The 16,333-nt window shown below is 40.5% G+C and overlaps 1 protein-coding gene across 47 annotated transcripts in view; it reads left to right on the top strand.

The window, feature by feature from the left end:
• Positions 1–16,333, top strand: part of STAU2 (staufen double-stranded RNA binding protein 2) — a 365,466-nt gene that overhangs the window by 71,709 nt on the left and 277,424 nt on the right. For 44 of the 47 annotated variants that reach the window (XM_070075210.1, XM_070075196.1, XM_070075186.1 and 41 more), the window contains one exon: positions 4,330–4,489. The exons of the other annotated variants lie outside the window; for them this stretch is intronic. In XM_070075210.1, the coding sequence (XP_069931311.1) occupies positions 4,330–4,489 (160 nt within the window). The remainder of the gene's footprint in view (positions 1–4,329; positions 4,490–16,333) is intronic. 47 annotated transcript variants of the gene reach the window in all.

Genomic DNA, 16,333 nt, shown 5'->3' with positions numbered 1-16,333 from the left:
GAGAGGTAGAGTTACAGTGAGAAGGGGAGACAGAGAGAAAGGTCTTCTGTTCACTGGTTCACTCTCCAGATGGCTGCAATGGCTAGAGCTGTGCTGATCCGAAGCCAAGGGCCAGGAGCTTCTCCCAGGTCTCCCACGTGGATGCAGGGCTCAAGTGCATGGGCCATCTTCACTACTTTCTCAGGCCATAGCAGAGAACTGGATTGGAAGAGGAGAAGCCAGGACTCAAACCAGTGCCCATATAGGATGCCAGCGCTACAGGTGGAAGGTTAACCTATTGCACCACAGTGCTGGCCCCCGTGAGTGAGTCTTAAGAAGGCAAGGATAGGCTGGTGCCGTGGCTCAATAGGCTAATGCTCCGCCTGCGGTGCCAGCACACCAGTTCTAGTCCCGGTTGGAGCGCCGGATTCCGTCCCGATTGCCCCTCTTCCAGTCCAGCTCTCTGCTGTGGCCCAGGAGTGCCGTGGAGGATGGCCCAAGTGCTTGGGTCCTGCACCCGCATGGGAGACCAGAAGCACCTGGCTCCTGGCTTCGGATCAGCGCGGTGCGCCGGCTGCAGTGCGCCAGCTGCAGCGGCCATTAGAGGGTGAACCAATGGTAAAAGGAAGACCTTTCTCTCTGTCTCTCTCTCTCTCTCTCTCTCTCTCTCACTGTCCACTCTGCCTGTCAAAATAAATAAATAAATAAATAAAAAAGGCAAGGATAAACAGGTTTTTAAGGTTTTGAATGATTGATTATTTAATTGAGAATAATTTATAGATTATTCTGGAGTATGAAGTGATTTTGGAGGAGACGGTGTGGGGGAGATGATGTTTTGTTTGATGTTATGCCTCTTGAGTATGGAAATTCCCAATGGTCAATTAGTTTTATTGATTATGTTTATCAAGGACAAGTTTGGAGACATGCAGAGTAAATTTAATATGCTTTGCTGATACTGTCAGGAATCTCATAGTCTAGTATTCACAGTAGATATTTGTTTTTTAGCATATGGGTTATGTATTACATATGCTGTGATGTAAGACATTTACATTTTATTATTTTGGTGGCAACAATCTTTGTTAAATCCAAACTTTTTTTTAAAGAAGTAGTTATTGAAAAGTCATTTTAAAATCAGGTAAATATATTAGGTATATGTTTTAAACTGAATCAGAATAAAAGAAAAATCAATCACTTTTAACAGGTAGCTATGTATTTTTGAGTTTAAAATGATGGTAAATATTTTCCAACTCTCATTTTGAAAAATCAAAAAAAAGAAAGAGTAATGAAGTCAGTACTCATATATTTTTCAGAGTCACTGTTCATTACTGTATTTGCCATGTTACTTTACTTCTTGCTTCTTCTATATTGACATAAATTTTTTCCTTGACCAATTTGAAAGTCAGTTCCAGCCATCATGACACTTTACTCTTAAACACAAATCTATGTTATAAGACTAAAGACATTTTTCTGCACAACAGTGCTTCAGGAACTTTAATTTTGACTAAACATATGGAGGTTGGGTGGGTGTTTAGCCTAATGGTTAAGACACTTGTGTCTCATATCTGAGCACATGAGTTTGATTCCCAACTAGCTCCTGAGTCCAGCTCCTGATTGTAGCTTCTTGCTAATATAGACTCTGGGAGGCAGTTGTGATAGCTCATATAAGTGTGTTTCTGCCACCCTGGATTGAGCCTCTAACTCCCAGCTTTGGCCAGTTTCAGCTGTTGTGAGCACATTCAGGGAGTGAAACAGTGGGTCAGAGTGCACTTGCTCACTCTCTTTTTCTTTCTCTGCCCCCATCCTTTCTCTCAAGTTAAAAAATAAACATAAAAAAGAGGGATCCTCAAAAAGTTCATGGAAAATGTGTATTTATTAAAAAAAACTGCATGAATTTCAAAATATTTTGCCCCCAAATGAATTTATATTTTTTATTTTTTAAAAGATTTTTATTTATTTATTTGAGAGGTAGAGTTACAGACAGTGAGAGGGAGAGACAGAAAGGTCTTCCTTCCGTTGGTTCACTCCCCAAGTGGCTGCAATGGCCAGAGCTGCGCTGATCCGAAGCCGGGAGCCAGGTGTTTCCTCCTGGTCTCCCATGTGGGTGCAGGAGCCCAAGCACTTGGGCCATCCTCCACTGCTTTCCCAAGCCACAGCAGAGAGCTGGACTGGAAGAGAAGCAGCTGGGACTAGAACCGGTGCCCATATGGGATGTCAGTGCTGCAGGAGGAGGATTAAGTATGCCTAGTGTGCCACGGTGCTGGCCCCTTTATCTTTTAATTTGATTTCCTATAAACTGAACTGCCTTCATATTATTTAAAATGTAATTTTCCTTAGTCTGTTTTGTGCCTCTGTAACAAAACCAGAGACTGAGTCACTTATAAAGAAATTTATTTGACCTACAGTTTTAGAGATTGAGAAGTCCAAGACTGAGGAGCCACATCTGGTGAGGGACGTTTTGTTGCCTCATCCATGGTGGTCTGGACAAGTGAGTGCTAGAGAGCAGGAGGTGGCCAAACTGACTTTCACACAAGGCCTTTCTCTTGACAAGGACCCACTCCTGCCATTTGACAGTAATCATTTGTGAGGCAGACCGTGATGACCTCGCAGCACCGTTGCACTGGGGGTTAGTTTACCTTACATGAACTTTGAGGTTCATGTTCAAACCAAAGTATAATCCATATAGTCAGGTTTCTGTGGTTCTCCTCTTAATGTCCTTTATGGCTTTTACTCCCTGTTATAAATTTAATTAAGACTCATACGTTGTCTTTTCATTTCTCTCTAATATCTTTTAAGATACAGCAGCCCTCCTTCTTTCTGTTGTTTTTTTCCCTTCATAACATTGGTGTTTTTGGAGTCTAAGCCAGATGTCTTGTTGAATAGCCCATAAACTAGATCTGTTTGATTATTTTCCTATAATTCGGCTCAGGTTGAGCATTGTTTGCCAAGAATAATATGTAGTTGTTGATGTGTACTTCTCACTTGATCATTTTAGGAGGCACACAATTTCATTCTACAGTTATTGCTGATGCCAATTTCAATACCTTAGTTATTTTCTGCCTGATCTCCTTTCTTTATCTCCTTTCTTTAAAGGTTTATTTTTTATATTAATAAATAGCAGCATCTTAATATTGCAAAGAGATAAGCAGTCTATGGAGTAAAGCAGTTGTGTGGGTGTCTTGTAACTTGATTTTAGATTGTAAAGGTAAACTGTAAGTTTCAGGGCTCATATATTGTAGACAGGATGTAGGATGTGCAAGGGGAAGGGTGTATGGGAAGTGAGGATGGACAGGAACAAAATCTGTGCCATGCTGAAATGGGAGCAGTTGAAGGTTTTTAACGTAGTGGATGGTTGGGGTGATGCAGTTGGGTTTGAATTTTAGAATGATCGTTTTAGCTGCAATCAGTTAGGTGATAATTACATCTAAGCTGAAGATGGAAGCAGGCTGAATTCAGTGCATTATCATTGGCAGAGAGAGGAGGACAATTTAAGAGATATTTATGAGGTTAAAATGGACGGAATTTGCCAACTGGTTAAATGTTCGTTGTGAGGATTGAAGAGTTTCTTGGTGATATACTAATTTAATAGGATTGTATGTCTTTATTGACTACATTATAGTAAGTTTTATGTTTAAGAAATTGTTTTAAAGAGTTGTTTATTTATTTGAAAGGCAAAGTTACAGAGAGGGAGAGTAAGACAGAGAGAGAACTTCATCTGCTGGGTCACTCCCAAATGGCCACAATGGCTGCAATGGCCAGGGCAGGGCCAGGCCGAAGCCAGGAGCTTCCTTCAGGCCTCCCATGTGGGTGGCAGGTGCCCAACAATTTGGCTTTTTTTTTTCACTGCTTTCTCAGGCCAATAGTGGGTATCTGGATTGGAAGTGTAGCACTTGGGACATGAACAGGCACCACTTATTGCATTACAGGCAGCGGTTAATTTTCTGCGCCACAGTGCTGGCCCCAGGAATTCAGTTTTATGAAAAGCTTATGGAGACAGGGCTTTTTGGCTTTTCTTACAGTTTCTCTTACTCTGTATACTACATTCACTTGTTTGAGGACTATTTGAATGACATTCACAATGTGATTCTATTTAGGGAAGAGAGTTCTTGATTTATTCTACTGAAAATGTATGTTTAGAGCTGCTCTTAATTCTTTGGGAAGTAAATAACAGAATTTGGGACTATCTCTTACTCTTTCTCAGAGTAGAATAAGAGCTTTTGTTGCAAATGATTTCTAAGGTCACTGCTAGCTCTAACATTCTGATTCTGTGGGGTATTTGTTTTTCTCTCAGATAGCCTCTTTTATTTCCTGAAAATTTTAAATGTTTTCTTTGTCTATTTATGTTTTTCTAAGATGTTCTCAGTGCAGCTGAGTCTTGGTGAGCAGACATGGGAATCCGAAGGAAGCAGTATAAAGAAGGCTCAACAAGCTGTTGCTAATAAAGCCTTGACTGAATCTACACTTCCCAAACCGGTCCAGAAACCACCCAAAAGTAATGTTAATAATAACCCAGGTACGGCACTGACTCTGTTCCTTCTGTTATGTTGTTGCATGCTGTATGTGCTGTTCTCTTTGTATTTCATTTATATAGTATGCCACTGCACAGCCAGCAGGTATTAATAGTGTGTGCCCTGCCTCTCAACAGCTGAATAATAGCTGAAGGTGAGAAAATGAAGAGGGTGAATGCAGTTATTTTTAAAATTTGCTTTAGTTGATATATAAAACACATTTTTTACATTTTAAATGACAAAAACATGTGGATGAAAACACAGAAAATAGTTGACAGTGATTTTTACAAAGATAGAAATGATCAGATTTTTTTTTTTAACTTTTATTTAATGAATATAAATTTCCAAAGTATGGCTTATGGATTACAATGGCTTCCCCCCCATATCGTCTCTCCCACCCGCATCCCTCCCCTTTCCCACTCCCTCTCCCCTTCCATTCACATCAAGATTCATTTTCGATTATCTTTATATACAGAAGATCAGTTTAGCATACATTAAGTAAAGATTTCAACAGTTTGCTTCCACACAAACATAAAGTGAAAAATATTAGATGATTTTTTAAATGATGTTGAAATCAGATCAGACCTATTGTCATGTTTAATCCCAGTGAGAGTCAAGTTGGGAATTGCTAATTTCTTCTTCTTCTTCTTCTTCTTTTTTTTTTTTACAGAAGATCAGTTTAGTATACATTAAGTAAAGATTTCAACAGTTTGCACCCCCATAGAAACACAAAGCGAAATATACTGTTTGAGTACTCATTATAGCATTAAGTCTCAATGTATAGCACATTAAGGACAGAGATCCTACATGAGGAGTAAGTGCACAGTGACTCCTGTTGTTGACTTTACAAATTGACACTCCTGTTTATGGCACCAGTAATCTCCCTATGCACCAGTCATGAGTTTCCAAGACTATGGAAGCCTTTTGAGTTCACCGACTCTTATCTTGTTTAGACAAGGTCATATTCAAAGTGGAGGTTCTCTCCTCCCTTCAGAGAAAGGTACCTCCTTCTTTGAAGATGTGTTCTTTCCACTGGGATCTCACTCACAGAGATCTTTCATTTAGGTTTGTTTTTTTTTTTTTTTTTTTTTTTTTTTTTTTTTTTTTTTTTTTTTTTTGCCAGAGTGTCTTGGCTTTCCATGCCTGAAATACTCTCAAAGGCTTTTCAGCCAGATCGGAATGCCTTTAGGGCTGATTCTGAGGCCAGAGTGCTGTTTAGGACATCCACCATTCTATGAGTCTGCTGAGTATCTCGCTTCCCATGTTGGATCACTCTCCCCTTTATTTATTCTATCGGTTAGTATTAGCAGGTACTAGACTTGTTTATGTGCTTCCTTTGACTCTTAGTGCTTTCATTATGATCAATTGTGAACAGAAGTTGATCACTGGGAATAAATATTTATTTATTTGAAAGAGTTACGCAGAGAGAGGAGAGTCAGAGAGAGAGAGAGAGGTCTTCCATCTGATGATTCACTCCCCAGATGGCTACATCGGCTGGAGCTGCGCCGATCTGAAGTCAGGAGCCAGGAGCTTCTTCTGGGTCTCCCATGTGGGTGCAAGGGCTCAAGGACTTGGGGCATATTGTACTGCTTTCCCAGGCCATAGCAGAGAGCTGGATTGGAAGAGGAGCAGCCAAGACTAGAACCGTCACCCATATGGGATGCCAGTTCTTCAGGCCAGGGCATTAACGCACTGCGCCGCAGCGCTGGCCCTGAAATGATCAGATTTTTAAAATAGGTAAAGTGTATGTGTATATATATATTTATTTAATATTATTAAATTATTAAATTATTTAAATATATATATTTGACAGGCAGAGTTAGTGAGAGAGAGACAGAGACAGAGAGAAAGGTCTTCCTTTGCCATTGGTTCACCCCCCAAATGGCCACTACAGCCGGTGCACTGCGCCGATCCAAAGCCAGGAGCCAAGTGCTTCCTTCTGGTCTCCCATGTGAGTGCAGGGCCCAAGGACCTGGGCCATCCTCCACTGCCCTCCCGGGCCACAGAGAGCTGGACTGGAAGAGGAGCAACCGGGACAGAACCCGGGGTGCCAGTGCTGTAGGCGGAGGATTAGCCTAGTGAGCCGCGGTGCTGGCTGGTAAAGTATATTTTTAATAAAGGTATTCTTTACTTCAATAAAAATTATAAAATTAGCCATAAGCATCTTACCATTGTGCTTAATGATGTGAAAATTTAGAAATGGTTGATAGTTTAGACCACTTATGTATAATTTATTAAGAAATTTACATACAAAAAAATCATTCATGTAAAAATTGCTAAGTAAATAGCTGTTCTAATCTTAAGCTTCCAAGATTAATTTTTTTAAAAAAGCTCTTATTTGCATGTAATACCCACAGCATTATATAGCCAATGGGAAGAGACTTGTATTTGATATATTGCATTGATTGATAATATCAAGTTAATAAAGTCCCTAAAAATTGAGTGTATATCAGTCATATATCCATTTGTTCACTCATTTGTTAACTTTTTAATTCAATTCTGATCAATATTAATATCACTGTAGGCATTTTTGTGAAGGAGTTAAAGAAAATACATTTTGCCTGCTGGCAATGGCTCTCTAATCTATTTAACCTATTGTAGTCCACATGGGTAGGCTCATAACTGCATCATGCAGACATTTCTTTCTTCTGGGCTTGTGCTGGGTAGATGTGGTTTGCTCTTTCAAGGACTGCTATTTGCTGAACTCCATGAATTTCTATCCAACTGATTGCTGCATTCATTAATTTAGCTTAAATAAGCCAAGTATTATGACAATAAAGGAAAAAATTGTTTGTAGTTTGAAACTGGTAAGATGTCTACTTTTATAATATTTAAAACTTTGCATTGTTGGCTGATCATTATTACTCCACCATTGGCACTTCATTTTAGATACGTAAGAGATATAAAACATTTTTTATGTTTTATACCTTTTTCTGTGAAGATCTTAGTCTTGTACATAAATACGTAACTTGATGGTGAAGATTAAGTGTAAAGTGAATTTTAATAGTGTCAGTATTAAAAGTAGTGATAACTATGAACTGAAGAAGCTAAGGCAAGCTATGGGCCTTGAAAAGAGTAGGCAGGAATAGAGGAGAAGGAGGAATATTCTAACTGAGGATTCTGTGAGGGAAGATACTGAAGTAGGAATCTGGACAGTGTGTTCCATAAAAAAATTTATGTGATTTTTTTTTTTAGAGCTTTATTTTATTTATTTGAAAGTCAGAACTATGAAGGGGTGGAGAGAGAGAGAGAGAGAGAGGGAGGGAGGGAGGGAGAGAAGGAGGGAGAGAGGGAGGGTGGGGGGAATCTTCCAATTATTGACTCCCCAAATGGCTGCAACAGCTGGGGTGGGGCCAGGCCAAAGCCAGGAGTCAAAGCCAGGTCTCCCATGTGGGTGCAGGGGCATAAGGACTTGGGCCATCCTCTGCTGCTTCCCAGGCAGATTAGCAGGGAGCTAGATTGGAAGTAGAACAGCCGGGACTCAGCTGGTGCCATATGGGATGCTGGAATTGCAAAAGACAGTCTTAGGGCAGGTAAATGACTAGTAAGAGATAAGACTGAAGATGTACTTAGGCAGTGGATTGTGATGGAGTTGAAAGCTAGCTCTGTGGGATCTATAGTTTGGGGATAATAATATTCATGACCAAATAGATGTTGCATTTAAATGCATTTTAGGAAATTCAGTTTCACATATGAATGGAAGGCAGGAAATACTAACAGCAAGATTAGTTGGGGAATCACTGCAAAAAGTTGTGGGTGAGGGAATAAAACAAAATGCAAGTGCTTTGAGTATTATATGCATCACAGCCCCCACACACCTGGTCTCACTCCTGCTCTGTGAGACTGTTGGGAGTGGCATGTGGCGTGGAGCAGAACAGCTCTCCATGGCATGTAAAGTAAAGCAGGACCAACTGTTTGCCAACCTCTGGGTCAGGTCGCACTTTAGAGCATTATAGCAGGAAGTAACTCAGCAGGATTTGGAGGAAGAAAACAGAAGAGTTTACAAGACCAGTGGAGATGAGCATTTCCTCTGGTAAATGTTGCAGTGAGCTGAGGGGATGGAATGAAGTATAATGTTACACACAGGCAAGTGCACAGATTATACTTGTAGAGCTTGGTGCCCCAATGGCTTCCATCAGTTGTTTGGTTAAACAACTCCAAAGGAAACTACTGTTCTGATTTCTGCCAGATTAGTTGTGCCCTCTTGTTGAATTAATAGATTTGATTCTTTTCTGGGAACTTGTTTTTCTCAATATTATGTTTGCATGACACATCCATTAATGTTCCATTGCATAGCTATATCATTTATTTATTATACTATTGATAGATATTTGGGTTGTTTACAGCTAGGGATTATTAGAAATAATAGTGCTATGAATGTTCTTGTGTATGTATATTTCTGTGGAAATACACCCGGGGTTGAAAATGTTAGGTCATAGAATATGGGTGTGTTGAGGATCAATATATAATGTCAAATAATATCAATTTATTCTCTCACCAGCAGGAGAGCTCTCCACATTCTTGTCAACATGTGATCTCTTCTCTTTTCAAAATTTTAGCTAATATGCTGGAGGGCATAATAGTAATTCACATTTAATTTGCATTTCCCTAATAACTAATAAAGGTGTTTGTTGAAGCACTATGTGTCTGTTGTAGGGTAGCTTCTGTTAAGTGTTGCTTGGGATATTTTTCCCATATAAAAAAACCTACGTTGTCTATTTTAAGTTTTGTATTCTATTTTTTATTAACTTATTAGTGTTCTTATATATTCTGAATTCACCCTTTGTCAGGTATGTATATTACTAATATCTTTCCATATTCCTAATGGTGCATTTTGTTGATTGGAACTTTCTTATTTTAATGAAGGCTAATTTATTAGTTGTTTCTTTTCCTTTCTTTTCTTTTTTTGAAAAAAGAAATGCAGCTTATATTAGATTCTTAATAGCCCCCTTTGGACTAGAGAGAAAAATTACAGTTAAATAAAGGCACCTTGCTTACAAGCTTCTTTTGAAAATAAATATAATGAAAAATTAACTGGTATATATGAGAGCAGAGTAGCTAGAAAATAGTTTCATTCCCATCTCTTTGAAGATTTGAGAGAAAGGCCGGCGCTGCGGCTCACTAGGCTAATCCTCCGCCTAGCGGCGCCGGCACACCGGGTTCTAGTCCCGGTCGGGGTGCCGGATTCTGTCCCGGTTGCCTCTCTTCCAGGCCAGCTCTCTGCTGTGGCCAGGGAGTGCAGTGGAGGATGGCCCAGGTGCTTGGGCCCTGCACCCCATGGGAGACCAGGAAAAGCACCTGGCTCCTGGCTCCTGCCATCGGATCAGCGCGGTGCGCCGGCCGCAGCGCACCGGCCGCGGCGGCCATTGGAGGGTGAACCAACGGCAAAAAGGAAGACCTTTCTCTCTGTCTCTCTCTCTCACTGTCCACTCTGCCTGTCAAAAAAAAAAAAAAAGATTTGAGAGAATAGACTTTCCATATGGCTTTGTAATGCAAGAATCCTGGAAGCTTCTATATGAAAAAATAAACAAAAATTTGCTATCAGGATGAGATGAGACCAAACAAAAGATAGAGCATAAATCTATAGTTGTAAAATACTTAGCAGAAGACTGGATACATACAGAATATAGCAGCTATATCATGGGCAAATGGGTGAAAGGTGCTGTACAAATGGAAGTACGTTTCCTAATTGGTGGGATAGGTATGCCATTGGCTGCTTCTTGGACTAAGAGTCTTTTTGTAAAAGAAATTAGATTTGCCATTTGAATGTGCCCCTCCGTGGTCAAAAATGAAATAAATTGTAGACATAATGTCCTATTGTCCCCTAGAATGTCAATATGTATTTTCTGAGTATATAGATACTTTCCTATCAGGAAATTGACATTGCTCAGAATTACCATTTACTACATAGACTCCAAATTTCGCTGATTCTCCCAATAATGTCCTTTTTAGGTCCAGTATCTAATCAAAATCATGTGCATCATGTGGTGTACATGCACTTAGCCCCCCCACCCCCCTTTTTAAAGATTTTATTTATTTTATTTGAGAGTTAGAGTTACAGAGAGTGAGAGGGAGAGACAGAGCAAAAGGTCTTCCTTCCGTTGGTTCACTCCCCAAATGGCCACAATGGCCGGAGCTGCGCCGATCCGAAGTCAGGAGCCAGGAGCTTCTTCCTGTTCTCCCATGTAGGTGCAGGGGCCCAAGGACTTGGGGCATCTTGTACTGCTTTCCCAGGCCATAGCAGAGAGCTGGATTGGAAGAGGAGCAGCCAAGACTAGAACTGGTGCCCATATGGGATGCCGGTGCCGAAGGCAGAGGCTTAACCTACTGTGCCACAGAGCTGGCCCCAGCCCTTTTTCTTCATTCCACTTCAATCTATAACATTTTCTAGGTCTTATATTTTAAGATCCTAACATTTGTGGCCTTGATAATGATAATGACATGTTTGAATTGTACAGGACTACATACATAGTTTGTAGAATGTTCCTCAATTGAGTTTGTTTGGTGTTTCCTCAGGATTTATGCATTCTCAGCATATATAACACAGGGGTTGCCTGAACTCATCTCAGTGTTTCATATTAAGAGACGCCCAATATTGTTTTGTCCATGGGTGATGACTTTTGTTGTCATGGAGTAGCCTGTCAGACTTCTCTGCTGTAAAGTTATTGTTCTTAAATAGCAATTGGTATTTTTGAGGAAATATTTCAAGACTATGTAAATACACTTAAAAATATTCTGGTCCTCATCAAATTTTTTTTTCACCTGTCCAATTTAGCATCTAGTCTCAATTCTTATTTGAATCAATATTGCCTCTGAAGGTTGCCAAGAGTAATTTGTTCAATTCCAGTATTCTTCTTAGATTTGTTAGTTGGAATTGCATCCAAGAGTAGAGCTTTCTCTATCCTTCATTTTGCTGTTTGTTTATATCACAGTGGACTCTTGGAGTTTCTTCTACTTAATGAGTTTACAGTCTGTTACTGTCACCATCTATTTTGATGCTCCAATTACTCCAGGTCTGGCCAGTGGTATGATGCCTCCAAATGAACTTTTGCATCCGTCTGATGTTTCTCCATCATTCTTTGGACAGTTCTTGCTTTCTGGTTTAATAACGTGTCCTAGGTAATTTTTTCAAAAAATTATTTAAGTTATACATGTTTCATGTATTTCCTATATACAGATTTAGGAACAGAGTGATGCTCCCCCACCCCCTCACCCATGCTCCAACCCTTGTACCTCCTCTCTCAAATTCTCACTCTTGATTTTTATGAAGATCTGTTTTCAGATTACTTAATGATCTTATAATTAACCCTATACTAAGTAAGAGTTCAATAAATAGTATGAAGAAAAAAAAGCACTGTTCCTCAATGGAAGAGACAAAGGCTGTAAACAATCATTGAATCTCAAAATGTTTGTTTCACTCTAATACATTACATTTCCAGTACTCTTTTAGTTACCTCGGATCAGGGAAAACATTTGGTGTCTGTCTTTTTGGACTGACTTATTTCATTAAGTATAATGGTTTCCAGTTGTGTCCATCTTGTTGCAAAAGCAGGATTTCATTTTTCTTTTTTTACAGATGAGTAATATTCCATAGTGTGTGTGTATGTGTGTGTGTGTGTGTGTATATACACACACACACCATAATTTTTTTAAATGATTTTATTACTTATTTTATTTGAGAGGTAGAGTTACAGACAGTGAGAGGGAGAAACAGAGAGAAAGGTCTTCCATCCGCTGATCCATTCCCGAAATGGCCGCAACAGCTGGAGCAGGGCAGATCTGGAGCCAGGAGCTTCTTCTGGGTCTCCCATGCAGGTCAGGGGCCCAATCACTTGGGCCGTCTTCTACTGCTATCTCAGGTCTTAGCAGAGAGCTGGGTTAGAAGTGGAGTAGCCGACACTAGAACTGTTGCCCATATGGGATGCCTGCTCCACAGATGGAGGATTAACCTACTGCACCACAGTGCTGACTCACATAACTTCTTTCTTTCTTTTTTTTTTTTTTAAGGTTTATTTGTTTCTTTGAAAGTCAAGAGTTAGAGAAAGAAGGAGAAGCAGAGAGAGAGAGAGAGAGAGAGAGAGAGATCTTCCAGCTGTTGGTTCACTCCCCAATTGGCCACAATGGCCAGAGCTGTGGTAATCTGAAGCCAGGAGCTTCCTCTGGGTCTTCCCAAGTGGGTGCAGGGGCTTAAAGACTTGGGCCATCTTCTACTGCCTTCCCAGGCCATAGCAGAGAGCTGGATTGGAAGTGTAGCATCTGGGACTCAAACCAGGGCCCATGTGGGATGCCATCACAGCAGATGGCAGCTTTACTTGCTATGCCACAGTGCCAGTCCCATGGACCCCATAATTTCTTAATCCAGTCAACAGTTGATGGACATCTGGGTTGATTCCATATCTGATATATTGTGGTTGTACTACAGTAAACATGGAGGTACAGATAACTCATATGCTGATTTCTTTTGGTTTGGTAAATTCCCAGCAGTGGGATAGCTGGGTCATATGGTAGGTCTATATTCAGATTTCTGAGGTATCTCCATACTGTCTTCAACAGTGTCTGAACCAGTTTACATTCCCACCAGCAGTGGACCAGGGTATATTTTCCCCCACATTCTTGCCAGCATTTGTCATTCTTTGATTTCTGTATGAGAGCCTTTCTCACTGGAATGAGGTGAAGTCCTGTTATAGTTTTGATTTGCATTTCCCTGATGGCTAGTGACCCCGAGCATTTTCTCAAGTGTCTGTTGCCATTTGAATTTCCTCTCTTGAAAAATGCATGTTCAAGGCCTTTTCCTGTTTCTTAACTGGATTGTTTGTTTTGTTTTTGTTGAATTTATTGAGTTCTTTATAAATCTGGATATTAACCTTTTGTCAGTTGTGTAGTTTGCAAATATTTTCTCATTCTGTTGGTTGCCTCTTCACTTTGCTGAGTTTTTTGTTTTGCATTGCAGAAGCTTCTCAGATTGATATAATCATATTTGTCAATTTTGGCTTTGATTGCCTGCATTTCTGGGATCTTTTGCAAGAAATCTTTGCCTATGCCAGTGTCTTGTAGAGTTTCCCCCCATATTCTCTAATAATTTGAGTGGGTTTTTGTGTAGGGTGTAAGGTAGGGGTTGAATTTCATACTTCCCCATATAGAAATCCAGTTTTTGCAGCACCATTTGTTAAAATGACAGTCCCTGCTCCATGGATTGATTTTAGCTCCTTTATCAAAAGGTAAGTTGGTTGTAGATGAATGGATTGATTTCTGGAGTTTCTGTTCTGTTCCATTGATCTACAAGTCTGTTTTTGTGCCAGTACCAGGCTGTTTTGATTATAACTGTCCTGTAGTATGTCTTGAAATCAGGTATTGTGATGCCTCCAGCTTTTTTTTTTTTTTTTTTTTTGTATAAGATTGCTTCAGCTATTTGGGGACTCTTATGTTTCCATGTGAATTTTGGCATCATTTCTTCTAGATATGCAAAGAATGTTGTTGGTTTTTTGATTGGAATCACACTGAATCTGTAAATTGCTTTTGGTAGTATGGACATTTTGATGATGCTGATTCTTCCAATTCATGAACATGGAAGATTTTTCCATTTTTTAATGTCTTTTTTCTTTAATGTTTTGTAATTTTCATTGTAGAGATCTTTGACATCCTTGGTTAAATTTATTCCAAGGTATTTAATTTTTTTTTTAGAGTTCTTGGGAATGGGACTTTTTTTTTTTTTTAATATTTATTTATTTACTTGAAAGTCACAGTTACATAGAGAGAGAAGGAGAGGCAGAGAGAGAGGTCTTGCACTCGCTGGTTTGCTCCCCAATTGGCTGCAATGCCCAGAGCTGTGCTGATCTGAAGCCAGGAGCCAGGAGCTTCCTCTGGGTCTCCCACATGAGTGCAGGAGCCCAAAGACTTGGGCCATCCTCTACTGCTTTCCCAGGTCATAGCAGAGAGCTGGATTGGAAGTGGAGCAGCCAGGTCTTGAACTGGCACGCAAATGGGATGCCGGCACTGCAGGTGGAGGCTTTACCCTCTACGCCACAGTGCCGGCCTCAAGAACTGATCTTAAAAGTTATTTCTTAACCCTGACATTGTATATGTATACAAAGGCTATTGATTTTTCTATGTTGATTTTATATCTTGTCACTTTTCTGAACCCTTTTATGAGTTCCAATAGTCTCTCAGTGGAGTCTTAGTCCCCTAAGTATAGAATCTTGTCATCTGAAAATAGGGATAGTTTGATTTCCTCCTTTCCAATTTGTATCCCTTTGATTTCTTTTTCTTGCCTCATGATTCTGGCTAAAACTTCCAGGACTATGTTAAATAGCAATTCTGAGAGTGGGCATCCTTGTCTGGTTCCGGACTTTAGGTCGCATGCTTCCAGCTTTTCCTCATTCAATAGGATGCTGGCTGTGGGTTTGTCATAAATTGCCTGGATTGTATTGAGGAATGTTCCTTCTATACCCAATTTGCTTAAGGTTTTCATCATGAAAGGATGTTGTGTTTTATCAAATGCTTTCTCTGCATCTATTTTAGATAACCATATTTTTAAAAAGGATTTATTTACTTATTTGAAAGGCAGAGCCATAGAGAGGCAGAGACAGAGAGAGAAAGGGGTTCCCCATCTGCTAGCCTGCTCTTCAAATGGCCACCATGGCTAGAGTTGCACCGATCTGAAACCAGGAGCCAGGAGTCTCCCTTGGGTCTCCCATGTGGGCGCAGGGTCCCAGGGACTTGGGACATCTTTCACTGCTTCCCAGGCCACAGCAGAGAGCAGGATTGGAAGTGGAGCAGCCAGGACTCGAACCAGCACGCATATGCAATGCTGGCACTGCAGGCAGTGGCTTTACCCGCTATGCCACAGCACCAGCCCCACCATATAGTTTTGTTCTTTGGTTTGTTAATGTGATGTATCACATTTATTGATTTGTGAATGTTGAACCATCCTTGCATACCAGGGATAATTCCCTTTTTTTTTTTTTTTTTTTTTGACAGGCAGAGTGGACAGTGAGAGAGAGAGAGACAGAGAGAAAGGTCTTCCTTTGCCGTTGGTTCACCCTCCAGTGGCCGGCGTGGCCGGCGCACTGCGGCTGGCGCATCGCGCTGATCCGATAGCAGGAGCCAGGTACTTATCCTGGTCTCCCATGCGGGTGCAGGGTCCAAGTACTTGGGCCATCCTCCACTGCATTCCCTGGCCACAGCAGAGAGCTGGACTGGAAGAGGGGCAACCGGGACAGAATCTGGTGCCCCGACCGGGACTAGAACTTGGTGTGCTGGCACCGCAAGGCAGGGGATTAGCCTAGTGAGCTGCGGCGCTGGCCAATAAATCCCTCTTGAAGCACATAGAATTCCTAATAGACATGACCAGAAAAAATCTTTACCACAACACATTGTAGTCAAAAGTTCCACAGTAAAATCTAAAGAAAAGATTGTAAAATATGCATGAGAGACATGCCAGATTACTTTCAGAGGATCTCCAATTAGACTCACAGGTGACTTCTCTACAGAAACCGTACAGGCCAGAAGGGAATGGCGAGATATAGTCCAAGTCTTAAAAGGAAAAAACTGTCAATCCAGAATACTATACTCTGCAAAGCTTTCAGTTATGAATGAAGGTGAAATAAAGCCCTTCCATAACAAACAGAAATAGAATTTGTCGCCACTTGTTCAGCCTTAGAAAAGATGCTTGAGGATGTGCTACATATAGAAACAGATAGATAGCCATTATTATGAATGTGAAGGCAGAACATCCCTCAGTAGTCCCCCAGTAAAAGAAATCCAAAGTAAACAATAGGAATATTTATGGAAAATGGCAGGACCAATTCATTACTTATCAATAGTGACCTTGAATGTAAATGGCCTCAACT

Source organism: Oryctolagus cuniculus, chromosome 6, assembly GCF_964237555.1.
Source record: "Oryctolagus cuniculus chromosome 6, mOryCun1.1, whole genome shotgun sequence".
NCBI lineage: Eukaryota > Metazoa > Chordata > Mammalia > Lagomorpha > Leporidae > Oryctolagus > Oryctolagus cuniculus.
This window is presented reverse-complemented; position numbering and strand designations above follow the sequence as displayed.